The sequence below is a fragment of the Brienomyrus brachyistius genome, chromosome 10 (assembly GCF_023856365.1).
Source record: "Brienomyrus brachyistius isolate T26 chromosome 10, BBRACH_0.4, whole genome shotgun sequence".
Lineage (NCBI taxonomy): Eukaryota > Metazoa > Chordata > Actinopteri > Osteoglossiformes > Mormyridae > Brienomyrus > Brienomyrus brachyistius.
The window spans coordinates 10,927,444-10,954,007 of NC_064542.1; the positions used below are offsets into that span (position 1 = coordinate 10,927,444).

At 47.4% G+C, this 26,564-nt stretch overlaps 1 protein-coding gene across 3 annotated transcripts in view; it reads left to right on the forward strand.

The window, feature by feature from the left end:
- Positions 1-26,564, forward strand: part of psd2 (pleckstrin and Sec7 domain containing 2) — a 41,966-nt gene that overhangs the window by 13,605 nt on the left and 1,797 nt on the right. Inside the window, exons 3-15 of one of the 3 annotated variants that reach the window (XM_049028416.1) lie at positions 968-1,289; positions 1,489-2,184; positions 16,703-16,897; positions 17,182-17,262; positions 17,615-17,727; positions 18,330-18,388; positions 18,827-18,916; positions 22,079-22,122; positions 22,664-22,854; positions 22,942-23,012; positions 23,179-23,336; positions 23,473-23,617; positions 25,936-26,079. In XM_049028416.1, coding sequence (XP_048884373.1) covers positions 968-1,289; positions 1,489-2,184; positions 16,703-16,897; positions 17,182-17,262; positions 17,615-17,727; positions 18,330-18,388; positions 18,827-18,916; positions 22,079-22,122; positions 22,664-22,854; positions 22,942-23,012; positions 23,179-23,336; positions 23,473-23,617; positions 25,936-26,079 — 2,309 coding nt within the window. Of the gene's footprint in view, positions 1-967; positions 1,290-1,488; positions 2,185-6,732; positions 7,120-16,702; positions 16,898-17,181; positions 17,263-17,614; positions 17,728-18,329; positions 18,391-18,825; positions 18,917-22,078; positions 22,123-22,663; positions 22,855-22,941; positions 23,013-23,178; positions 23,337-23,472; positions 23,618-25,935; positions 26,080-26,564 lie in introns of those variants that run through there. The other 2 variants (XM_049028418.1, XM_049028419.1) reach the window with 2 other exon arrangements.

The window sequence follows — 26,564 nt, forward strand, 5'->3', positions numbered from 1 at the left end:
CAGGGTGATACCTAACATCCTGAATCAACACATGCTGATTCACGTGGCGTTAACCTTTGCCTGCAGGTGGCGCTCTCCCTGATGTTACGGGGCTGGCTATAACAGCAGACCTACATGTGTTTTAGGCTTTTCCTTTAGAAGTGCCTCGATATATACAGACACACAAAAGTCTCAGCTCACTCTCAGTCTGAGAAAATCAGAGCTTTATTTCGCAGGGAAGTACTCTGTGTGAGTACAATCACACTTGCTCTTCAGAATATATCACATACGTTCCCCAAATGAGGTGTTAGCTGCCCTCCCGGGTCAGTAGATCTCCGGTTTAGAAACTTCACTCCATGTCCTTACGAGCTCCTGTTTCCCTTGGGTTGTTACACACCCTCTGTCCCTGTAAGGCAGCCCCCCCCAGCCGACGTCACACTCCTAGTGATGTGAGAGTAATCTGGCTGCTCAGGATCGCTCACTTTGTGCTGATGTCAGACATATCAGATCCTGGCGTCTCTGCCACACCATGGGGGGGCACTTTGAAAGCAGGTCTCGCGGCCACTGTCGGCTCGGCAGTGATCGATCCTGACGCACGCGCAGTGACCCTCCGCCCAGCATGGCTAAGCTGTTTTCCCCATGGCTCTTGGGGCCTGCTTGTCAACTCAACGGCTTAGCATAACATCATCGGCATCGCTGATGGCTGGAGGGGTCTGCATCCCGTTTCTGGGCTGCTCGGCCTGCTCCGGGCTCTCGCTTAGGCCAGACCTGACACCCCCCGTGCTTGCTGGTCTGCTTTGGCTGCTGGTGGCTGGTGACCTGAGTCTCTGCTTGCCGACGCTGCTAATGTGGGTCATCCGCTCCTCACGGCCTGCATTTCTTGTGCTCCGCAGTCACACATAATTTTTTTCTGTCCTCCCACTGCACTGATTCGCGGTCGGCCGTTATGTAAAACTGCAGTGTCCCCTTTGCCTTCCCCCCCCCACAGACAGGACGTGTTCACCAGCCCTGGATCGGAACCTGCCACCGGACAGCTCACCCTACAGCGGCACCGCTGCCACGGGTGCCATGACCCAGGAGACGCGTGATGCCGTGCCGCCCACGGATGAGCCCTCGCGGACCACGGTCGACGGGGCGGCAGGCGGCGGCGAGGAGCTGGAGGTGTCAGCGGAGAGGATGTGCGTCACAGATGGGAATGATGTGGTTGCCCTTGTGGAAGGCGGACCAAGGGATGACGACGGCGGACCTGCGCAGGAAGTGCACCAAGAGACCTTGCACATGTGTGACCGTGGCCTGAGAGATCCTGATAGGTCTGCAGATATTAAACCCCATTGTTGTATGATGATGCCTGCTTATGTTTAGAGAGGTTTATTAGAGCACACCCTGGTGGCGGGAGGTGGTATTGTCAGATGTATTTAGAGCAGCAGTGCAGTCCTTGCTGGTGCAGTGTTAGGCACGCCACTGCATGTGCTGGTGTGTGTTCTGCATCTGATCCATTCTGCGTCTCAGCAGGGAGAAGAACGGGGATGTGGAGGAGAACGAGGAGGAGGATGAGGAGGAGGAGTGCCAGGTGAACGGGGCGCAGGATAGCCAGGACAGTTTCAGCTCGCGCTTCGAGTGCATTGTGGAGGAGGTGGACCTGGAGGTGCTGGAGGAGGACGAGGGAGAGGCGGAGAACCGGGACGGCTTCAGCTCCACATTCGAGCGCATCGTGGAGCAGGTGCGGCTGGAGGTGGAGGCAGAGGATGGGGAGGACGAGAAGGAGGAGGCACGGGAGAACCAGGACGGCTTCAGTTCCACATTCGAGCGCATCGTGGAGTCCGAGCTGCTCCGGGGGACCTGCTACAGCAGCTTGGACTCACTGGACGTGCTGTCGCTGACGGACGAAACGGACAGCTGCGTCAGCTTCGAGGCGCCCCTCACCCCGCTCATCCAGCAGAGGGCACGGGAGGCCCCAGAGCTAGCAGAGCCGCTGGAGCTCGCCACAGTGGTGGAGCAGGAGGGACCAGAGGCCGGGATGGAAGCCGGCCCGGATGAAGGGCGGGGCCACGCGGATAACACGGGCAGCCCGCTCCGGAACTCCATCACTAGCAGCCGGTCAGAGAACGTGCTGAGCCGCTCAGCGTTCCGCACCCTACCTAATGGGTTCCACATGGATCCCCACGGGCCGGTGGACAGCGCCAGCATCTTTCCTAACTCCGTGAGGTAGGGTGCACACCATTCTGCGTCAATCGCAGGCTGTTGGATCCAATCAATGTTCTGATTATTAGCTCTGTGGTTCTAGGGTGTGTGTCCTGCTTTTAGCCCGGTATCTGAGGGTAACCACAAGTGAGAACTGTGAGCCTGATAACTGGGGTGCAAACAAGAGAGAGCACAAAATCTGTAGTTAATCTGTAGTGCAAGGGACAGGTGGAACAAATGAATATGGAGAAGCACCCCTCGCTCAGGAATCCTTTTCTGAATGATGATATTTTTATGCCTTTTTGGAAAAAAAACACAGACGCGGATTTTGAAGTGGATAGTGAGTTATGGATTTTCTGTATGATTCTCCACGACGAGACGCCACATTCTTAGTATGTTTCAACATTCCCAGTTTGATTCAACATTCCAAGTGTGTTTTAATAGTATTTACAGCGAGTTTCCATAATCCCAGTATGTTTCAGCACTACCAGTATGTTTCAGTATTCCCTGTATCTTTCAGTATTGCCAATGTGTTTTAGTATTTCCAGTATGTTCCAGCATTCCGAGTATGTTTCAGCATTCCCAGTGTGTTTCATGATTCCCAGTATGTTTTACCATTCCCAGTGTGTTTCAGCATTCCCAGCATTCCAGGAAATGTGAAGGGTTCCTGATTTATCTGAGGAAGCCCTATGTGCAGGAGTATCTTAAAGGGGGGGGGGGTTCCCAGGGCCCTTGAGAGATAGGGGCCCTAACAAATGCAGAGCAATAATTGGATTGGTCTGGATTGGAGACATTTATGGGGCCCAAAATGTAGTGCCACCCCTGCTTGTGCATAGCCCTGTGCTCTGTGCCATGGCGGCCAGACTGGAAGCTGGGAGCACAGAGGAGACAGGCTGCTGGAGACAGATTGATGTTTTGGGCAAGGGAAGGTCTGAGGAGGTCTGAATGGTCTGAAGCAATTTTGCTCCGGGATACCAGCTGTGATGTCTGTGAAATGGAACAGTCTGTGAAATAGAACAGTCTATGAAATGGAACGGTCTGCTCCGTCGCTGCTGGTCTAAGCTGGTCATGTCTCGGAGACTCCTGGGGTCTCCAGCCCGATACCGAGATACATAATTCATGCGGCTAACGCCTGAAATAATCAATAGCGTTGCTGAAGCACAGCAACCGGTCCCCTGGGCGTCTCAGGGTCCTTACTGCCTTCCTCCACAACGCACTTTAGCATGTTAGCAACTAGTGGACTGATAGTCCCGAGCAGGTCTGAAACGCATGCTTAGACGATCACATGATCCACGCATTAAAGACCCCTGAGAAAGGGACCCATTTTTTAGACCCGACCGCTGGGCAAGTGGAATGAAACACAAAGACACCCGGCGAGTCTGGAAACACCGCGTATGTGCCGGTGATTCCGGGAGGCGCATGGATAACAGCGCACATTCTCCGCCGCCTGCCTCCCAGGCCGTACCCCCGCGAGTGTTATCTGAAGGCATCTGCTGCCGCTGATTAACCTGGCCTGTCAGTCTCCCTGCGTGAAACGCTCGTTTGCGCTCACTTTCGCGCCGAGGGGATTTCTGTCTGTTGCCATGGTAACCCGGGGCTGCCACACACGGGCCGGCGCTCCCCAGAACCTGCCGCTACACGGAGGAAGCCACGTCAAAGCCGTGGTCCTTCTGTGTGCCGTGTTAGGGAACGTGGTCGTGGTCCTGAAGTGACAGGGGCAACTGGCGAGTCCTTCCAGCAGGGGGCAGACAGCTAGTCGGTCTGCCCTGATTCACACTTACACCGGGAGCCTGAATGAAGTCCGGTCACGGGGTGACGGCACATTCCCGGTGTGTGACCACGCGACATGGGTCACGCTGAGGAACAGCGCCAAGCGGTTCGCTACATCTGGAGCTCGACGCGTCGGGCTCCCGGCGTGTCTCTCATGAGACTGGCAATGCCTTTTTCATACCCCTGCATCTGAATGCAGCCCAGCCTCTGAGAAACTGTAATAATCTGAAACGGAAAACCCGTAATCATCGGCTCATAGGAAAAAGAAAAAAAAAACATTGATAATGCTGCTTCAACTTAACAAAAAATTCTTAGCCAGGCAGACTCCACTGTGTTCAGTGAAAAGACGTTTGGCACGAGATGCAGCTTTAAGTCTCATGCCCCTATCAGCTTTCCTCCTCATCCTGTTAGCGTTTCTGGCAGATTTTACTTGGTAGGTTGGCGCTGATGTTTCGCCTGCTTTGCCCCCACCTTTGATGCCACCTTACGATGGATTTAAACTGTGTATAAAATGTCATTAATGAGTATGTTTTCCAGCATATATAATTCAACACAAATGAAATATACACTGGTAGGATTTCGCTTACTTCTTCGCCTATCTGGGTGTATTTTGAGTGCTCCTACAGCCTGAGTTTCTGATGCCTTTCTTCCCCCGTGGACAGAGTCTGCTTGTAGTTGTTCCACAGCTGTAGTCGTTTAAACAAGCAGCGACTTCCTGCCCGGCAGACCTCTGAATGAGCCATTGTGTTCGGGGTGACATCAGCGGTTTCGGCCTTCCTCTCGCAGCACACCGGCTTCCAGCTCCTGTGCGAATCGCCATGGCACCTCCCTCCGTAACAGGGGATGGAGGTGAGGATTGGAGTAGCCTGCTGTTTATCCTCGCCGGAGACACGCAGGGGAGGGTCTGTGAAGCAAGCAGCCTGGACGATTCAGTGTTTCACACCGCAAAGGGCAGTTTCCCCTCTTTAGTTCTCATCTGAGACTCCCATCCCTCTCTTTTTCACCTGTCCCTGAGTTTTCTTGCAGCCTGGCATCCAAACATCAGACTATCGGCCGAGCGTACGCAAACACCCAGCCCACCAGCCACTCCCTCTCCAACCAGTCATGCTCCTCTCCAGTCCATGGCCCTCATTTTGCACATCTGCACCACAAAACCTATGGGATCGTGGGTGGAGCATCGGTGCTGCTCCATGTACAGATCCGCCCGAATGCCGGCCCAGCAGCGTCCTGTGTTTGTATCCGGAAGAGCGTTTCAGTAGGACCCCCTCCCAGTGACGATGTGTCATTTGAAGAAATAAATCCTAGGAAGCCTCTGTTTCCAAGGCCCAGCCCTCCTTGTTTTCTCACAACTTCAGCTAAAACATTCCCATCCCGAATTCAGTCCATCTTCCAAACACTGGTCCCGAAAAAGGTTGCAGAAGATTCAGTTCAGATACCTGTAACTGGAGCTGAATCTCTAATTCTTTCGCCGGCATTGAATTAAAAGCACCTCCTTGCTCTGATGTAACATACACCCGTTATTATGTTTTTAGGATTATCACATTCAGGGCTACTGCTTGTTTTCAGATGGATTTATTGAGTTATTTTGCAGGCAGTTTAATTCAAAGTCACTTAAGCTTGAGATTTCACACGGCTGGATACTAAAAAGCAATTTGTGGACCCTTTGTTCACAAGTTCAAGTACTTAACCACGGTGCGGCTTGCCGGGCATTTGTCACAGAGTATTAAGCCCTGTGCTTGGAGGGGTGCGAACTGGGGTTAATCGGTGGGCTTGGTGCTTTGCATTTATCTCGCCGTCCCCTTTCATACGCAAGTGGATGACGGTTAGCGACAGAGGCACGCTTTAATGTGTCAGACCCCGGTGATAAACATCTGCCGCCATGTAAAAGTCTGGAGACGATATCTATACCCCTCTTTTCCCTTCTGTCGGGTCTGTTCTGCTTTCAGGAGGTGAGTCATAGGTGGGACACTGTTCCCTTCACAAATACCAAAAGCAGAAAGAAAGGATCTGTATTGGGCAATAAACAGGCATAGTGTGTATTCATCATATCAGATGGACCAAATGCAGGCGCTTTATCTTTCAAACGTGTATCATCGCTCATTCCTTTGATATTCTAAGCAGCGACACTCGTCACGGCGCCCCCTGCCGGTGACTTAAAAGAGGAAAGCAGAGGAAGACTAAATATAGCAACATTTATGGATCCGGTCAGGTTCTGCAGTTTCCCCTGTTCTATGTGCAGTGTTTTTTCCGCAAAGAAAGTTGCAGATAATTGTTATCTGACTAATTAAACGTTCATTAAACAAAAGGGCAGAAACAAACATCTGCACAGGCCCGATATATATTAACGGGTAACGGGCGGAGAGAGGCCCCGGTGCTGTGCCAGGATGCCGCTGCGCTGCGCCTGTCTGCCGGGCTCTAATTCGTTGCAGATGGGGGACTTCTCCGTATTCGGTCAGCTTTCCGTTTCTATGACTGCCAACAGGAAAAGTAAAAAAATTACGGCGAAACCTCGCATTCCTTTTTCGAAAACGTAGAATCCAGGAACAATTTTAAATAATACAATTATTTCAATAATAATACACATCACCGTAATGACAAAAATATATATTATTAGGGCATACTTTGAAAGATATGTAATACGAACGATATTTAACTCGTGTTAACTTCTCGTGTTTAGTATTTTTCCTAGGAAGCATTCCTGCCTGAAGTGCAATGCAGCCAAAGTCGCGTTCTGCAGCTGGATTGCACCACTGGAAAATGAGAAGCAGTGAGGTCCGCATCACGGCGTAAAGCGCAGCGTTGTGCGGGATACTCCGCCCCCTTCCCCTGCTGCTTAAACGTTTAAACTTTAACGAAACAAAAGAAAACAACGAAAGCACTCAATGAGTAATCCGGCACGGCGACCCGGGTCCTACACGCGTTAATCTATGAACAATTTTTTATGGGGAGCGTGATCTGAAGAGCGCCGCACATCATGCAGCCTTTCCGGGCGCATTTCTAGCGGGGCAACACGAGCCCTCCGGCCGGCCGCGCAGCTTCTGACGAGCGCCTCGGCGGCGCCGAACATGGCTTTGAGCGACCTCCGCGCTGGGCTTTCACCCTGCTGTCCGCTCGATCTAGCGGTCTGAAGGCAAGGAGAATGTGGAAGGAGGAGTATGACGTGCACTTCGACTTTCTTTTGGAGTTGCTGTAAGTTACGGTCTTTTTAATGCAGGAAAGGGGCTGCCCCGTAACTCGCCAGTGTCCCTCCGTTTATAGGATAGGAATGCGTAAGATAAAAAATAAAAGATGGAAAATTAACTGTAAAAATTACTATGTATGAACTTTGCTTTCATCACATACAATAATAAAGAGAGAGAACGGAGTTTGACATTCTAAAGTAAAATAATCGATTATGGTTTTAAAATTGAGGGTATGTATGAGTGATGCAGGGTGAACCTACAGTACTTTCTTTTCCCAAGCAGTCATTCATCCCATTCTTTAACTGCTTTTCTCTCTTTCATGAAACGCAGATTAAAATCTGGAGATTAAGGGATAAGGTGGTGGGTAGTACTCCAGGGTTGTGGGTTTGAGTCCCTTCCCTGCTCTGTCTGTGTGTGTGTGTGTATTTTGCATATAAGGTCCCTGAATAGCCTGTAATGATCGTGTGTAGACTGTGATGAGCTGGCAGCCATATCCAGGATGCTCTCCTGCCCTCTGCTCAGTGCTGCTATTGCAGGCTTTCATTCCTCCTTCGTTCCTTAATCCTGACCAGGGTAAGCGGCTGTTAGGTGGATTAATGGATAAACTTAAAAAATTTTCGGAATGTGCACTGTAAGATTTTTACATCCAGTGCAGAAATACCCTCTCAGAGCAAATCACTGCTGTGGATATCACAGTGAGCACCTTGATGGACATATCTGTTCATATGAATTTACCCCTGAAACATATATATGCCAGTCATCCAGTAGCATTTAGTAATACTTTTGGTCCTTTCTTTTCACTTTATATCTTTTGTTGTGCATGTTTGGCAGAGGGTACAGCACGCCCAGCAGGTACTCTCCCATAATTTAAACCAAACTAATAAAATCAAGAGATTATAATCAGATTAGATTGAATCTGTTAGCTCTCTGCAGGCTTTTGGTGTCGGGTAACTGCATGGTCCAAGAGTTATTCTTGCTTCTAGCTAAAGACATGAGTCGATATGCCACGATATTGGCATTTAGACGTTGATATAAGTCCATAATGGATGGCATGGTGGCTTAAAAAGATAAAACTGCCACCTCACTGCCTTCGGGTCCCTGGTGTCAACCTGGATTTGCCTGTGCGGAGTCTGGGCGGGAGATGCTGGGCCTGGGGGCGTTTTGTGTTGACTTGGGGGCTCTGGATTCCTCCTCAGTTTTGACCTGATGGCGTTTCTTGCTGGGAACTGTGCTCTCCTTCTTTGCTTTGAAATCACCCAGTTCTGAAGATTCGGTGATGTGCGAGTGTCTGTTCAGGATGTGCCCTTGTCAGGCTCGGGATGATGGCGACCCGAGTGAAGTAGAAATTATTTTAATAGATGAAATTGAGCACAGGCCATGAGGCCCGGATCCGGTCTGGACCGTCAGATCTGAGGCTGAACTGCGGAGCATCACTGACAGCTCTGACAGAGGACTGAAAGCCCATCATCCCACTCGGAACTTTATTTTTAACAACACTTGTCACGCTTATTTCTGACTCGTTTAACGTTTAACTGAAGGGGAGGGGTGCAGCCAGTCAGTCTTGGACTCCAAGACATTTTTTCCCTCCAAAACCGTTCCATGGAAGTTTTTTCCTGCCTCTGTTGTCTTTTGGCTTTTCCACTCCCTGGATTTTCCATTCCTTTAATAGCATATAACAGCAACTTATGTTTTATCTATCAGTGATGCTGCTGAATTTTTGTTAAGCTCTTTGGGACAACTGTGTTGGAAAGGATTATGTAGGAAAATAAATGGAACTGAACTCAAGTGAATTAGTGGTTAATAGAACAAACTCTATTTTACAAGTCAGGTTTCATTTTAGGTTGAAATGAAGGTGATTTATGTAGTAAAAGTGAGTAGACTGAGGATTCCAAGGCAAATTAACGCATGAACACAACACTAATATACAGTTGACCCTTCTGCATCTCGACTTTCCCGATTGCGGTTTTGATACATCGTGGGGTTGGCATAAGAGATTTAAAGATGATTTTTAAGGAGTTTTATGAAAGCCGCAGACAACACACGAAGGCCAGCGGAGGACACGCTAAAAGTTTAGTAACTCATAAATGCATAAAATATATGTACAGTGTTGGCTGGGAAGATACCAAGCGTGTTTATAGCAACTTCTCATGCGGTGATCTTTGTGATCTAAACTGTATTAATATCCTAAACGCACATCGCTCGTCAAGGAGACCAAAAACGTTTTACGTGGTTTTTCCAGATCGGGGGGGGGGGCCTGTGTCCTAGCCCCCGCAATGTGGAAGGGTCGACTGTACTGTAAGTGAAAGTTAACTTTAAGGTGAACTCATAGCAATGTAAGATGCTGCCCTGTTTAGGAAAACTTATTTCCTGACATTGTTAATTTCTGTAACGAAGGTAACAGTTCGTGGCAGCACCGCGAGGTATGCGAAGTAAGCCGTTACTGATCACTGTACAGTGACAGCGGGCGTTTCTCATTGGTTCCCTTCATCACAGCCTCTGCACTTTGCCTCCTGGATTTGTCGATTTTAGACACGTTTTGCAATGCGGATCAATACCGTGGTGATGAAACCGTTTGCTTTGTTGCCTCGTGTTTACTTCCCGCTTGGGAACGTCGCGGCATATAGCTTCGCTGAGGCGAACCGAGCCGGAAGGTTCTGTGTCTTGTTCTCATTTTATGCATAATTCTGCGATGAGCTGGCAGACAGAGATACAGGGACAGCGAAGCCAGATGGGCCTCTGGCAGTGTATGGAGATGTTGACCTTGCACCTTTTCACTGACAACTTGTTTATGGCAGGGAAAGGGCATTTAATGAGATACTAAGTTACAAAAACAGCCTCTGCCTGCTTAGTCCATGATTAAGGACTGTATAACTTTATAACTTGCAGTTACTCTTATTGGTATTAGGTACGTGACACTTAGTACCAGTAGATGGGTGACATGACTCATTTCTGCACTATACTCGTTGCTAATCCATCACTAACCTCATCTCTTGGTCAACACATCTCACATACAAAGCCCTTTATGCTTCTAAATCCCCCAATTCCTTAGACTGACACTGTAGAATTGGACAGATATTGTGGACAGATATTCTCATGCTAGCACCGGCGAGTGAATGCGGTTAGGATTCTGGAGTTGTGTGCATGGTTCTTGTCTAAATGTGGCTGACACGCTTGTTTGGGTGAGAGCAGTATGGCGTGACTGGTGTGAGACTGGTCTGTGAGTCACTGGCTCTCAGTTTTTCCCAATGCAGACCGCCGCGCGTGTTGGCTTAACAGTCAGCTACGTGTGCAGTGAAGATGCTTCAGCATTCAGCTACGTGTGCAGTGCAGATGCTTTAGCGTTCAGCTACGTGTGCAGTGCAGATGCTTTAGTGTTCAGCTACGTGTGCAGTGAAGATGTTTTAGTGTTCAGCTACGTATGCAGTGAAGATGCTTTAGTTGGTTAGAAAATCAGTCTTGCCTCGTTTGTGTAGCACAAGTATCATCTTAGGAGTTGAACACTGGACATACATCGTCTGATGAAAACTGTATATGTTGACTTGTTGAGAATTGTGACGTTTTAGATAGAACACACCCATTCTTCTCTGTCTACTGATAGCATTTGACACCTAATCGACCAATGAAAAGATGCTTTATGAAGTCATCTATTTAACTTGGATTTGTTTGTACTAATGAGTACAAACATAAATGCTAGTTATCTTAGTCATCTAGTTAACCACTACTTGTGTTTGTATAGAGTACTTTATATGGCTAATTTTAACAACTTAGTATTGATATCTAGATAGCTAGATGACACGGACATATTTGCCTCACTGAAAACAATCCACAAAAGTCCATTTAAAACATGAAACCATTCACTGACAGTGTGTAAAGACAGGCTTCTATTTGTGGTGCTAAGGGTGTCTGATTATGATGTTTTAAGTTGACTTTGTAAAATAGTTTCTGAGAAAATGCTTTTTTTATGCTCCTGAAATAATGGATTTTTGGAGGCATGTGTTTCTACTTGGGCAGCTGTGATGTATATCGTCAGTAATATGGCTGACGCCCTCTCAGAGACTCCTTACAGCAGTGCTGTGTCTGTACCACACGCTTTGGTTCTAGGACGCCCTCTCAGAGACTCCTTACAGAAGTGCTGTGTCTGTACCACACGCTTTGGTTCTAGGACGCCCTCTTCAGTTCTTCTCCACTGTGAGGCACCAGTGGTTGTTGCTTTATTTGGCTCTGGATACCTGCATGACTCTGTTATGCGGCGATCTGAATATTCCAGTGGACAGCGGTCCCTCAGACTGCCGTGAGTGTATCTACTGAAGAAGGAAGGGACTCTGCTCTGTCACCTGTTATTTATATCCGGGCTGAATGGCTTTCAGTGGCAATGCTGCCCCACACCTTCGGAAATGTCCCTCGATCCTCTTCCGTATGTTTGTGGTTCGCATGTTGTTGCCCTGTCAGCTGGAGCTGTGCAAAGACCTGCAGTTGAACTCCTGTTGCTTGGCTTATCTAAATTGCCAATTGTGTGTGTGTGTGTGTGTATGTGTGTGTCTGTCTGTCTGTCTCGTCAATGTCATAAAAATCTATTATTCTGATGTGGGGACTATTTTTCCACATGGGGAAACTCTATTTTATATAAATCTGTCACTGCAATGAAAAAACTAAAAATGCTTGTATTTTGCTTGGTTACTTATGGTTATGGTTAGGGCTGGGTGGGGGTTAAGGTCGTCATAGTTAGCATTAGCATTCTTCCCATAGAAATGAATGAGCGGTCCCCAAAAAGATATAACTACACGACTGTGAGTGTGTGTGTGCGTCTGTGTGTGTGTGTGTGTGTGTGTGTGTGTGTGTGTACCCCTGTCATGTGCCCTCTACTCCAGGTCCCTCGGGACACTAACCAGCATAACCTGTTAGTGGATGGATAGTTGGATTAACGGCCTTTAGCTGATATTTTAATGCTTTGTAAAGAGCATTAATGCCGGAACTAGATAATGTATATAGCCGTACTGCACCCCATGCCCGCTTGGTAGCTACACCTGCTTCTTGATATAAACAGTGAATCTTGTGCTTTGCAGCTGAAAACAGGCAAGGTGAGGTTCACAGCTGAGGCATGTGATCCAGTCGATTTTAGACGCGGTGTGATTGTTAGTGCCAGACAAACGGGTTTGTAAATCTCAGAAACAGTCACCCTCTCTGTCTTTTCACTCAGTTCGGTGGCTTGGATTTACAGAGACCAGCGTGGGGAATAGAAATGACCAAGTCAGTGGCATTTCCGTGGCCTGTTTATAAGAAAGGTCAATGGAGGATGGCCAGGTTAGTTAACCCTAAAAGAATGAGTACAAGTTCAAAACGAACCACTCAATACAGCAGGAAAGCTTCTCTGAACCATAACTCATTTAACCTTGAAGCGGCTCTGGACACAGATCGGGGTCCTACCTGATACTGCTGTGTAGGAGAATGTAATAAAGTATCCCCTGACAGTATAATCTGCACATACTTTGGACCTGATGTGGATATTTACTGTTGGCTGCAGTGGTGTTGTTTAAACAGGACCTTGTTGGGTAACATCACTGCTTTTAGGGAAGGCAAAGGAAGAGGGCACTGGCAGTGATGCGTTCATTCTCCCTGCTATGTGATTGGTCACAGGGCAAGGAGAGTGATATTCATCTTCTCCATGGCAGAGGTCTGGTTTACATTAGGGCAGGAAGGGGATTCTGGTGTGTTGCTGTGATTTACTATGGAGGGTCCTAGGTGTTTGGGGAGGTGTTTGCTGAGCAGTGTTAGGTGTTGTAGGTTTATTGGGTGTTTCTGTGGAGTAGTTTAGGAACTTTATGTATTGCGGAGTTTGTGTAGTTGGGTGTTAATGTAGAGGGTTCCACTGTTGAGTTGTCTTGGTATGTTTCTAAACTGCTCCGGCCATTTGGGTTTCGTTGTGGATTTTTCTAGAGTGCTGCATGCGTTTTAGGTTATAGCAGCGTGTCACGTTGGTTTTCGGAGCTGTGATTAATGCCCCGCTCTTGGGTCAGGCAGCACGCAAGAAACCATGGCAACCGACACATTACTGCGCTATATTAAGTTTAGGCATAATTCAATTGCACTGATTAGATTTAGCTAAATATGTGAATCATTCGGTAAAAAGTGTAAAGGTTTAGTCATTCATTATTCTGTTTTTATGCATGATTGTGAAAGAAGCATGCGAGAACGTACCAGAATGTGGGAGAACGTGTGTGTGGGGGGGGGGGGGGGCATCATGGATCGACCCTGCGCTCTTGTCCTCTGTCTTCTCATACACTCCCAGTCTGGCAATTCTCCATTATACACTTCCTTACATATGCATGTCAGTACATTACGCTGGCAGATATGCTCATTATTTAGTAATCAGCTACTAATAAAATATTTATTAAGGTTACTTCTGAGCTTCTAAAATGAAAACGTGCTTTAAGTCGGTGGCTGACATATGCATGACGGAACCTCCCTCTCCGTATCCGCGGGCCGCGTGGCGATGGAAGCTCGCGGGAATGGTGTTTTCGTCCCACTCACACAGCGTTAAGTATTTCTGCTGGACGGAGCAGCGCCCATTAAGCTGTTAAAGTTGTTCCCAAAGCCAGCTCATTTGCAGCATGCTGAAACTTTGAAGTTGAGTAACCCTTGACAGCTCCATGCTGTTCTGGCGGTATCGAGCTGTCTTGATCATCCTAATTAGAAAACTCAACAAGATTTCAGGAAAAAAATGTGTCTAATCCAGTGTTTCCCAATCAGTCTTTGGGGATCCACAGCCGGTTCACGCTTTTGCTCCTACCGGGAGCTGTGAAGGAGCAAAAATGTGGGCCGTCTGTGGGTCCCCGAGGACTGGGTTGGGAAACACTGGTTTAATACAGTTTTAACATGTGTTCTTTAAAGAAGCCATTTCTTACATATATGTTTTTCAGACCATTCACATGTGGCCACACACCCCCAGTGTTGTTGGGACAGTTCCTGTGGGGGGGGGGGGGTTATTTGTACTCCTACTGGTTCTGGGTCTTTTTCCACAGACCAAAAATAAGCAATTAAGTGAACAGGCATCTCTGAATTGACCACCGTGTGTGTGTGTGTGTGTGTGTTTGTGTGAGCGGGTATACCTATCCTTATGGGGACACAATGTCCCCATAACGTGATAAATATTCGTTTTTTTTCCCTTATGGGGACCGGTTCCCTGGATACCCTACATCTGCATGTGTGTGTGTGTGTGTGTGTGTGTGTTTGGGTTTGTATTTATCACATTGTATGGACCACAATGTGGTAAAACCTTCCTGGCTCGTGGTGACATTTTCCAGGTCCCCGTAACATAAACAGCAACTTAATAAAAATCTGTGAAAAAACTAAAGTAGCCAAAAGTTTTGTATTTTGTTTGGTTACCTACAGTATGGTTAAGGTTAGGGCTGGGTGGGGGTTAAGGTTGTCATTGTTGGGATTAGGAATGAAAGTGTGTCCTGTGATGGACAGACGTGTTGTGTAGGCTGCCCCCCCCCCCCCATTGTGCTCTGTGTCTCCTGGGATAAGCGTCAGCCTCGCTGCTACCCCTGTAATGAATAAGGGTTTATGGAAAGCGGATAGATACACTGCAGATATATATACTGGATAATGCATTTACACTGACAGACCGGGCAGTAAATCATGAGTTATATTAGTTTTACGTTCTTAGGTAAGGCTGTACCGGAATGATGCATGGAGAGCCTCTTCCTGGCTCCACTCCATGTGTCCATTTTCAGTAGCTGCTTATTCACGTAGAGTTGTGGTGGCTGGCAGCCTCAGGAAGCACCCAGCCGCACACGGGGTCCACCTCGGGCGCGGTGCCAACACACAGCGACATTTTCACACGCCTGCCCATTCATCCACTTAATCAGAAACTAAGGCTCCCTGAATGGTGTTTTCTGCGCTATAGGGGGACCTCTGTGACTAGCCAGGCTGGTGGACTGAATGCAAAACTAAGTGTATTAGTCCACCACAGGCTGCCTGTGTGTTGTGTGTAAAATTAATTTCCATTTCTAATGGGAATCTCACCAGTACGCTGTTTAATCCGTTCTTAGGTTTAAGGATTTCAGACCCTTTGTCTACTTCCAAAAAAGCCGAGTGCTACTTTTGATGACAATCACACAAAATTTACAGGGACCCCCCCCACCCCAGCCCCGCCTCACCCCGATGTGCCCTTACATCGTCAGTGTAGTTACCTGTCTGCCTTATTTAACAACTTAAATTTATGCCCGAATTTATAAATGATATAGATTCCTGTGTGATGTGCTGTGTGGTAATACTATGGATGGACAGAGGAGGCCAGATCATGCTTGAAAACTCCTCTAGTTTTCCTGAAGATGTAAAGCTGACTGCTAGGCAGGGGTGGGCGACTTTTTGCATGTTTCACATTTAAGAAAACTACATCTGTTATGATGGAGAGAGATTGTTCATGAAGGCAGGGAGGAGCCAGTGTGAATAATTCCTTCAAAAGGGTAACGTACTGATGTATTTTTTGGCTTTCGTCAATTTGCGCTTTTATGTTATTTTTCCACGTATGTGAATTCTCTGCTGTGGATTTGATGGGCTTTTTGGACAAATCATTTGCTAATTGAGATAAGCGTTATGTGATTAACAGATATGACTAATGAAAATATGAACAGGAGAGGTGTTCCATTTGCGCGGGGGAAGAGGGGTGGGGGCATTTGTCTGAGATTTAAAATCTTTTTTGCGTGCAGTTAAATGTACTAGCTTTGCATTCTGTGGCATCTTATTCTTTTTTTGTGACGTTGCATTATTTGTTTTTAGGGTGATTATGTTTCGTTCCGGGGGCGGCATGGTGGTGCAGTGGTTAGCACTGTTGCCTCACACCTCTGGGACCCGGGTTCGAGTCTCCGACTGGGTCACATGTGTGTGGGGTTTGCATGTTCTCCCCATGTTGTCGTGGGGTTTCCTCCAGGTACTCTGGTTTCCCCCCACAGTCCAAAAACATGCTGAGGCTAACTGGACTTGCTAAATTGCCCGTAGGTGTGCATGTGTGAGTGAATGGTGTGTGAGTGTGCCCTGCGATGGGCTGGCCCCCCATCCTGGGCTGTTCCCTGCCTCGTGCCCATTGCTTCCGGGATAGGCTCCGGACCCCCCACGACCCAGTAGGATAAGCGGTTTGGAAAATGGATGGATGTTTCGTTCCCTTCATCCTGGCCAGTTTTAAATGCTTAGCACCCTTAGATTTGTTAAAAGGTTTCATTTTGCAGTAGCAGCTGATCATTAATGGAGTGAATGTGCCAGATTTGAAGGTTCCAGCACTGCTGCAGTAACAGAATGCATTATAATTCATGGCGAGCTTTAATTGTTGCTAATGGAACGCAGTAATGTATGAAAGTGCAGCGTTGCCTATAATTGCTCATTCATCATCCGGCATTATTGTTATTAGTTATGATTTTGTGACTTTTCGGCTGTGTTTCCTTCGGTGAATCAGAGAAACAGATGCTGCGTCACATGCACCGAGATGATGAAACCGATTAAACCCCCCCCCCCCCCCCCAAAAGCCGTGATGCGGGGCGGGGGGCGCTGCGGGGCTGACTAACGGGACCCGCCGCCTGTGCCGTTTGCAGTGACGCCAACCTCACGGACGTCCTGTCGGACTCGGATGTGGAGCTGGGCAGCTTCGAGCAGCTGGAGCAGGGCAGCACGGACACGCTGGCCAACGGCTGCCGGGCGGACGCCGAGGCCGCCAAGCGCCTGGCCAAGCGTCTCTTCCACCTGGAGGGCTTCAAGCGTTGCGACGTGGCCCGTCACTTGGGCAAGAAGTAAGTGCGGCATCCGCAGTGCCTCTGAGCGGACATTTCCCTCCCCGCTGTCGGCCCCGTGTGATAACGCCTCCATTCACACCTGCGTCTCGCTGCATAAGCGCATCTCTATGTGCCCCCCCCCCCCCCCTCCCGCCCCCGTGCTTCTGCTCTTCCCCTGACGTCTTCATTTCACCTGCTACCTGAAGCTTGCCGAGACCCCCTGGGATTCAGCTGGAACGTTAGGCCTTGTTTTGCATGACGTCATGGGCCCCACCTCCTCACCGTACATCTGTCTCTTGCAGTAACGAGTTCAGCCAGCTGGTGGCGGCAGAGTACCTGCGTTTCTTCGACTTCACGGGGATGGCCCTGGACAAGGCCCTTCGGTGAGGAGATCATCTCGACACTTTTCTCTCATCTCACAAAATGATTTCTGGAGACAGACCTTTTGCAGCTTACATCCCATTTGTGCTGCTGGAATATTTTGCTAAAACCATTTAACTTTTTTGTTGTGTAGCACTTTTCACAACAAGGTTACATTATATTACATTACATTATTAGTACATAAATAACTGAATTGTTAACGATAGAAGGAAACAACGAAAAAGGAAAAATTTCAGAATTTATAATGCACATTTAAAGTTTCCTAGGAATACTCTGTAATCTGTGAGGTTGAGTTTGGATGTTGCCGGAACACTTGGTTCCTTGGGGCGTCACACTGCTCCATCTTCCTTCCAGAACATTCCTGAAGGCCTTTCCGCTGATGGGTGAGACGCAGGAAAGGGAGCGGATTCTGATTCACTTCTCCAAGAGGTTCTGTTACTGCAACCCTGAGACACTGACGTCCGAAGGCAAGCCTGCCCCCCCCCATCCCCCCCTGCCCCCCCCATCCCCCCCTGCCCCCCCCATCCCCCCTGCCCCGCAGCTGCCCCCCCCCCCCCCACTTTCTCGGGTTGAAACGACTTCACAGCTCAATTACAGAATAATTGAAGAGCAAATTTCTATCACTCACTCAGTGCATTTGTTGTTTTTGAGACAAGACCGCCAATGACTTAAAGTCAGGCTTCTGGACAGCCAGTCATTACGGAGGGAAGCATCCCAGCCAATCAGAGGCTTTTGATCTGAAGCTTCCTGATTTTGCTGCATTACTGTACTGGGTACCAAAACTCAATCCAGCAAAGAGCTGTCATTAAATTTCCACAACTCATTAAGTCCACAGAAATCTTAATGTATGCTGTGGACTGGGTGAGTTTTGGAAATTTCCTCTTCAGTTCATTGTTTGTTGCCTTTTTTAAAGTAACAGCTCTGCTTCAGAGACACCATGGTTCCATTCTCCGTTCCCTCTTTGGAAGGCTTCCCATCATGCCAAGGTTCTCCCAGCGGTACCCTCTGGCCCCCCACTCGTCACGAGTGCACACATTGTACCTACAAAGAGGTTCTCTTGCTCTTTCAGACGGCGTGCACACGCTGACCTGTGCCCTCATGCTGCTCAACACAGATCTGCACGGCCATGTACGTATATCCTGCCTTCAGCCGCGTCTGACCTGAGCTGACGTTCTCCAGCTGTGCCTCTCCGCTTTAAGCGAATATACGTTTGCTCTGCTGCCATCTGCTGGCTGTCAGGTGCATTGCGGCTCCCGGAATTGTTCTGGAGCCCACCGGGCTGCAGGCCTCTCACCTGTACAAAGACAGACACGACTTTGTCAGCACACTGATCTGGCCCCCCCTTAAATGGGTTCTGCTCACAAACCCCCACCCCCCCCGTATTTTGTCCTAATGCTTTACCTCTATCTTCTTTTAACGCTACTTCTGGACCCTGAAAGGTGGTAAGTCCAGCTTTCTTCACTAGAACTTGAGTCACTAAGGGGTTGGAAAGACTGATAGAGCGAAACCTCTCTCTAACCTGACCGTGTGTGTGTGTGTGTGTGTGTGTGTGTCTCTGCATTGCAGAATATCGGGAAGAAGATGTCTTGCCAACAGTTCATTAGTAACTTGGACGGCCTGAACGATGGTGCTGATTTTCCGAAGGATTTATTAAAGGTACAGCAGTCTGTGCTCCACCCTTGTTTAGATTTCTCTACCTTTTTCCCCACAGAATGGAGGTCAGGGATGTCTGTAGTAAGAAGCCACCATAGATAAGAAACAGAAACAGCCAATCAGACGGCTACACGACGCGTCCGATAGCCAGTCTTCACGAAGGGAAGCGTCGTGGTGAAAAAGAGGCTTTCGAGAGGCATCTCGGTAAAGGCGACGGATGACTCGCAAGGATCCCTCAAAGAGGCGGCGGCCGTATGACATGAGTCATTACGTTTCTCGGAGTCCCAGTACGCGCTAAGCTAAATATGCGAGCGGCTCTGCAGTCTGTCGTGTGTGGGCTGGAGGCGGCGGCGGCGGCGGAGCTGAAAAGCATCTGCCCATCCGGCTGTTCCTGGATCCGCCTCCGCTGATGAGGCTCCTCGGAAAAGACGCAGCTCATGGCTGCAGGCCAGGTGGCATTAATTAAACCTTCCGAAGGAACGGGCTTCACTTCTGAACGTCTCCTGCGCTTTAATTGAAAGAGAATTAGTTACGTCAAGTAGCCTGAGACCCTGCAGCAGACGCTCAGGGAATGTTGTTACCTTTTTCTTCATTGTAACAATCAGTAAAGGAGAGCATTTTTACCGAAAAGCCCACAAAAGCTACATTTAACGCAGTGGATTTATTGTTATAATGTTGTTTTGAAGCACCTGATTGTATTCGAACCAAACAACATCTGTATGGACATCAAATACACACATAATGTACATCGAAGATTAATAGGTGATGGACTGACGCTGCCTTGCGAAACAACCTTTCGGTTTTTACACTTTCACCCGTTTTTCAGTTGGTTATTCAGTAACGCCGACCTGGTGGGACAGGATCCGACTCCCAGTCCTCATTTTTAAACTCAGAGGACCACACTGCTACCTGCTGCTAGAGCTGTTTGCCGTTTAAAACGTGTTTTCTAATGTTCGGCCTGCTATCTGACTACAGGTCTGTCTGAGCTTCAGAATGACCCAGCAGTGTTTGCAGCTTGTCTCTTTAAATTTGCCGCTTTGTCATGCTCTGATGTCATAATCTCACCAGGGGTTTCTTGCTGGCCATGTAACACAGAAAATGGGTCAGATTTACCCATGTGCAATTTCTTGTTTGTTCCAGAGAGGGACCGACATACCGAACGTGGTAGAACTAGCTCACGTCAAGGTTATTTAAGTGGCTGTAGTACGAATACGCATATATCTGAAAGGTCCAACTACTGTTCCATCAACTTCTTGGCAAGAACTGCACCATGGCGACAAAGGAACATCAGATAACTCTATGACTGTTATTTTTCTTGAAGTCACTGAATATCTCACACTGCAGTCACGTCCATTATTTTAAAATGGCACGACAGTAAATCTACCGAGGGCAGGCTGGCCTCAAAAATGGAGTGGCTGTGCAAGGAGGGCATTGGTGAGCCAGGCCACCAATGACAGCTGTGCAGGAGTGACGGGGATCTGCGTCTGAGGTTGGAGAGGCACATGACGGTTCTTCCCCAGGTGCTTCAGCAGTAGTGGCATTATAGGGGAATGGCAAAGAGGAAAAAAAGAAACATATGACATCTCAGCTAGAATTTTCCAGAAGGCACGTGAGAGAACCTGAAATCAAGTGGAAGAAGGTTCCGTTGTCTGATGAGATTAAAATCGAGCTCTTTTGTCATGAAACCAAACACTATATTTTGTATCAAATACCGAGAACTTAGCATCCCCACAGTGACGCATGGTGGGGGCAGCGTCATGCTGCAGGGAAGCTTCTCTGCAGCAGATCCTGGAACGATGGTGAAGGTGCAGGGTGCAGAAAAACGGGGAGATCCTGCAGGGGAACTGGCGACAGCATGACAGCCACCCCAAAAATAACGCTGAAGCTGCATAGGGATGACGTGAAAACACCAGAGTTAGTCTTAGAGTTAGGGTTAAGGTTAGGGTTAGGGTTAGGGTCAGGGTTAGGGTTAGGGTTAGGGTCCTGCAATGGCCAAGTCGAGTCCAGACCACCAGCCGTTGGCTCTTCTCTCACGGTCCCCATGACACTCGACAGAGCATAAGCAGGTCTGTAAGAAATCGCTCTTTCCTGACGTGCAAAGCTGCTAGAAACCCATCCACAGGCTCAAGACAATGGCGTGTGCCAGGGGTGACTGTACTAAATAGTGACATTTATTTTCGTTTTACATTTGTTATTATATCACGTAGAGATCTGATTTCTCTTTGGCATTAAAAAACCATTTTTTTGTTGATCAGTGTAAAATAAATGCATTCCTGAGAGGGATGGTTCCCCTACCGCAGCGGTGATCAGTCTTATCCTCAAAGGGCCAGTGTGTATGCAGGTTTTTGGGACAACCTTTAGGGCAGCAATTCAAACCCAGGTGTGAGGAATCCTCATCCAATTAGTAATCTAATTAGGGAGCTGTAGCAAAAACCTTTTTGGATAAGCTTGGCCACCCCTGCCCTACCGATTCCTGCTGTTTCCTTCCCTCAGCATAATGAGACTGCAAATGGGTTGTGTAGTTCAGGTTTAATGTTCTCAGTACGTACCATGCATTAAAAATGCCAGCTCCTGGCTTCAAACTATGCCATAAAATCACAAAAGCAAAATAAGCATTTTCCACAGATTTCTGCTACTATAAATGAGAATAAATTTAGTGACTACATTTCCCCTTAAAACCAAGCCCTGCATACTCTGTGACATAGACAACTAAGCTAATTATTTTTAAGTGGTTATGACCAAAATTGTGCTTCATGGAACATTTGCTGTGTTTTTTTTTTACCTCACTAGATGGTGTTCTCTTCAAATAAGAGCTCAATACATGCCCCAAAGCAACCAAGAGCACCATCTAGTGGGTTAAAAAAAAACAGCAAATGGTTCATGGGGTATCATCACTATTTTTAAGCTAACCTTTTCTCTTCCTTGCTTCACAAGTGGTTAAAAGAGCGTGAAATAAGAGTCTCTGTACTATTCACATAATTCATCCCCAGCAGGTCAGTGTGCCACAGAATGTATATGTTTCCTCTGAATTCTGGTGATATAGGATGAATATCCTCTGCATGTATGGCAGAATCACCCTGGAGCTCTATCTCAGGCACAGGGCAGACCAAGTAACTGAGAGCAGCGTGTGAATCTGATTTAATTTGCCTCCTTGTGTCTTCATAGATCCTGTACAGTTCAATAAAGAATGAAAAATTGGAGTGGGCGATGTGAGTACCATTCAATATTTTTTCAGTATTACACCCCCGCCCCACTAGAGGGTGCTGTTTTATAAAGCTTAGGATTACTAGGTTTGGTTTGATCGCTCAATCAGAGAAGATACTCTGTGGAATTCAGTACCAGCTTCTATAAGTCTATTACTGCAGACTGGTAATATCGTACAATACATTGTATTCATTTTGCTGTTACATTTTAACTTGTATGTCATACTGACTGCATTCTGTGATATGCTTATGGCAATGGAAGGAAAAATTTAGTTTATAGTCACTATTGTGTAAAGTTTTAACCTGTTAATTGTCCATGCAGTACAGTAAGGTATGTGTATGGGATAGGTTGACTGCTGACTACCAAGAGCTGGGAGGGGGCAAAAATATGGATTGTCTGTGACTCCCCGAGGACTTCCAGACTTAGGGTTAGGAGACACTGTTCTAGGGTATCTGAGATACAGGAAATACATGCCACTGAGATACATGGATAAAACATCAGCTTCCTATACTGTACATGGAAATGAATGTGCACGTGTGATTACAGTGAGGAAGAGGAGCTGCGGAAGTCCCTGTCTGAGCTGGTGGAGGAGCAGTGTGACTGCGGAGGTAAGCGGGTGGCACGGGTCACAGACGGCAACAATCCTTTCATCGCCATCCCGCTCCTCCTGAACGCCGTTACCTACAAGCACGGTGTCCTAACCCGCAAGAGTCACGCTGACATGGACGGCAAGCGCAGTGAGTGGGGGCCGCGTCTCGGGCGACGTGGGTGGGGTCCCTGAAGGCTGGGGGCGGCATAACCACTCTACACATGCCCACTTTCAGCTCCAAGAGGTCGCAGAGGCTGGAAGAAGTTCTACGCTGTGCTAAAAGGCACGATCCTCTACCTGCAGAAGGTGATTATTATAACCACATAATCCAGGCAGGATTATTTAGCATGTTCTTATGTTTGCAATGTATGATTTACCTCTCTAGTGCTTTGCTTTGGACAAAAGTGTCTGCTAATTAGAAAACTAAATGTATAGTCACGTTTAACGGAGTCTGTCACCCCCTTGTGGACAGGATGAGTACAAACCAGACAAGGATCTGTCTGAGGTCGATCTGAAAAACGCAGTACGGATTCACCACGCCCTCGCCACCAGAGCCAGCGACTACAGCAAGAAGCCCAATGTGCTCAAACTCAAGACCTCAGACTGGAGAGTGTTCCTGTTCCAGGCCCCGTAAGGCTCCAGCACACAATGTACACTGACACAGAATGAAAAGATCGCATTTAATAAGGCAGCACTGAGCGCTGGTGGGCTGCTCTTTGGTGATGTTCTGTGTATAAAGACGTCTTTGCTCTCTCACTTGCGTTAGGAGCGAAGAGGAGATGATGTCGTGGATTTTGCGCATTAACTTGGTGGCGGCGCTGTTCTCAGCCCCCGCCTTTCCCGCTGCCATCGGCTCCATGAAGAAGTTCTGTAGACCTCTGCTGCCGTCGTCCTCGACCAGACTGAGCCAGGTGACTGATATTAATCACGACTCCCTCTCCTTAAGATGTCGCTATGGTAACCAGCACCCGTGTGTGTGTGTGTGTGTGTGTGTTTGTCTGGTTTGTTGTGAGAAACGCACATAACAAACAGTGAATCACACACAGATTCCTCTTCCACATTGCAGGGAATAGGGGCACAGCCAGCTCCCCCGTGCCCCCCCCCCCCCCCCCCCCGCGCCCCGGCAATCTGAAAAAAACAAATCGTGGTCCTCTCAGTGCCCTTGGCGAGTGGAAGGAAGTGAAGTCAAAAGATACAGGAAATGCGAGACAGAAAGATCGGTGGCCTGCAGAAGGGTGGCCTGCAGAAGGGTGGCCTGCAGATGGGTGGCCTGCAGACAACTCTGTTTTCAAAAACATGGGATGCTGTGTAAAATGAAAATAAAAACAGAATGCAATGATTTACAAATCATATAAACCATTATCTAATTGGAAATAGAATAAAAACTACATATCAAATGCTGAAACTGAGAAATTTTATTGGTTTGTGACAAATATATGCTTAATATGAAATTGATGCCAGCAACATGTTTCAAAAAGGTTGTGACAGTGGCATGTCTACCACTGTGTTGCATCACCTCTTCTTTTAACAACACTCTGTAAACGTTTGGGAACTGAGGAGACCAGTTGCTGGGGTTTTGAAAGAGAAATGTTGTCCCATTCTTGCCTGATGTAGGATTTCATCTGCTCAACAGTTCAGGGTCTATCTATGTCGTATTTTTCACACCTTGATGCAGCAAATGTCTTCAGCTGGTGACAGGTCTGGACTGCAGGCAGGCCAGTCTAGCACCCGGACTCTGTTACTATGGGGCCATGCTGTTGTAATATGAGCAGAATGCTGTCTGGCATTGTCTTGCTGAAATATACAAGGTCTTCTCTGAAAAAGACATTATCTGGATGGCAGCACATGTTGCTCCAAAACCTGTATATATCATTGAACATTAATGGTGCCTTCCCAGATGTACCCAAGCCATTGGCACTAATGCACCCCCATACCATCACTTATGCTGGCTTTTGAACTGTCCACTGATAACAAGCTGGATGGTCCCTCTTCTCTTTAGCCTGGAGGACGTGGTGTCCATGATTTCCAGAAAGAATTTGAAATTTTGATTCATCAGACCACAGGACAGTTTTCCATTTTGCCTCAGTCCATCTGAAATGAGCTCAGGCCCAGAGAAGCTGGCAGTGATTCTGGACCATGTTTAGATGTGGTTTCTTCTTTGCATGGTACAGATTCATCCTGCATTTATGGATGCAGTGCCGCTTGACCACCTGACGATCACGACTATCCAATATCGTCCCTTGCGTACAGAGATTTTTCCAGATTCTCTGAATCTTTTAATAATATTATGTGCTGTAGATGATGAAATTTCCAGATTTGCAATGTCACATTCAGGAACATTATTCTTAAATTGTTACACTATGTGCCCACTAAGTCTTTCACAGAACCTGGTGAACCTCTCCCTGTTTTCACTGCACAGAGACTCTGCCTCTCTGGGAGACTCTTTATATACCCAGTCATCTCTCTGACCTGTCTCCAGTTCACCTAATTACTCGTGAGATATTCAAACAGGTGTTTTGTTTTAGCATCACACAACGTTTCCAGTCTTTTGTTGCCCCTATCCTGACTTTTTTGGAGCGTGTCACTGGCATCAAATTCATATTGAGCATATATTTGTCACAAAACAATAAAATTTCTGTTTGATATGTTGTATTTGTTTTATTTTCATTTACATATGGGTTTATATGATTTGCAAATCATTGCATTCTGTTTTTATTTGCATTTTACACAGTGTCCAAACTTTTTTGGAATCAGGGTTGTATAAAAAACATTATGAATGAAACGTGTGAAATCGAGTATCAAGACATGCATGGAATCCTGTAGACGAGCTACTATTCACAAAATTCACCCTTTTTCAGCATTTTCAATGACGTCATTTTGTTTTGTCCAGGTGCAAAATTATAAGCCACCAGATTACTTTTTTATGTTATCAGTGTTTTCAGATCACTGGTCAGTAGTCAGTGCTGTCTTGTGTTGTCAGGTCACTGGTCAGTACTGTCATTGCTGTTAGTATTGTCAGGTCACTGGTCAGTACTGTCATTGCTGTCAGTGCCGGATGGATCCGGTCCAAGATTTTATAGCTGTCACCGATGGTCAGTTCTGGTTAGTGTCTTCATTGCTGTCAGTGTCAGCTGGTACTTCCATTGCTGTCAGTGCTGGTCGGTGCTTTCATTACTGTCAGTGCCAGCTTCCTGTGTTCTATGGTCTGTTTGTCGGTGTCCTGGTGCAGGAGGAACAGCTGAGGTCCCATGAGACCAAGCTGAAGCAGATCACCTTGGAGGTGGAGGAGCACAGCAGGAATCCTCCGGACCTCACTCTGAAGACCAAGGAGTCGGAGGAGTACAGGCTGAAGGAGCACTATCTCACATTCGAAGTGAGTCATTTTTATAATCATATAAATAAGAATTATTATTATTTAACAGTTATCTAATTCAGTGTTATGTGCTTGTAAAATTTAAATGGGAAAACTTAACAGAGCACTGCCTAAAAATTGCAAAATAATGTGAGTATTACGTTCACTTCACATTGTTCCACCCAAAGCCAGTTACAGCTGCAGTGTGAGTCATTTTTAGAACGGGGTATTTTCTGAGCAATTGGTGCTGGTGCTTTCACAAAGGGCACAGTTACTGGCTCTCCTGGAACCTCAGACGGCATCCTTGGGGGTAAAAGACCAGATTATTAATCTCCATCTGCTGCCCACCCCCCTAGCATCACTTACAGACTCTTCCATTACGTCATGGTGTTAGCACACTTATGCTCAGCTGCCAGGCCATTGTGCCACCTGCTGGTGGGTACAGGGAAAACGACAGGGAACAGGGTGAGGGGTTAATGTGCACCTGCAGCTGTCTGTGTGCTGTC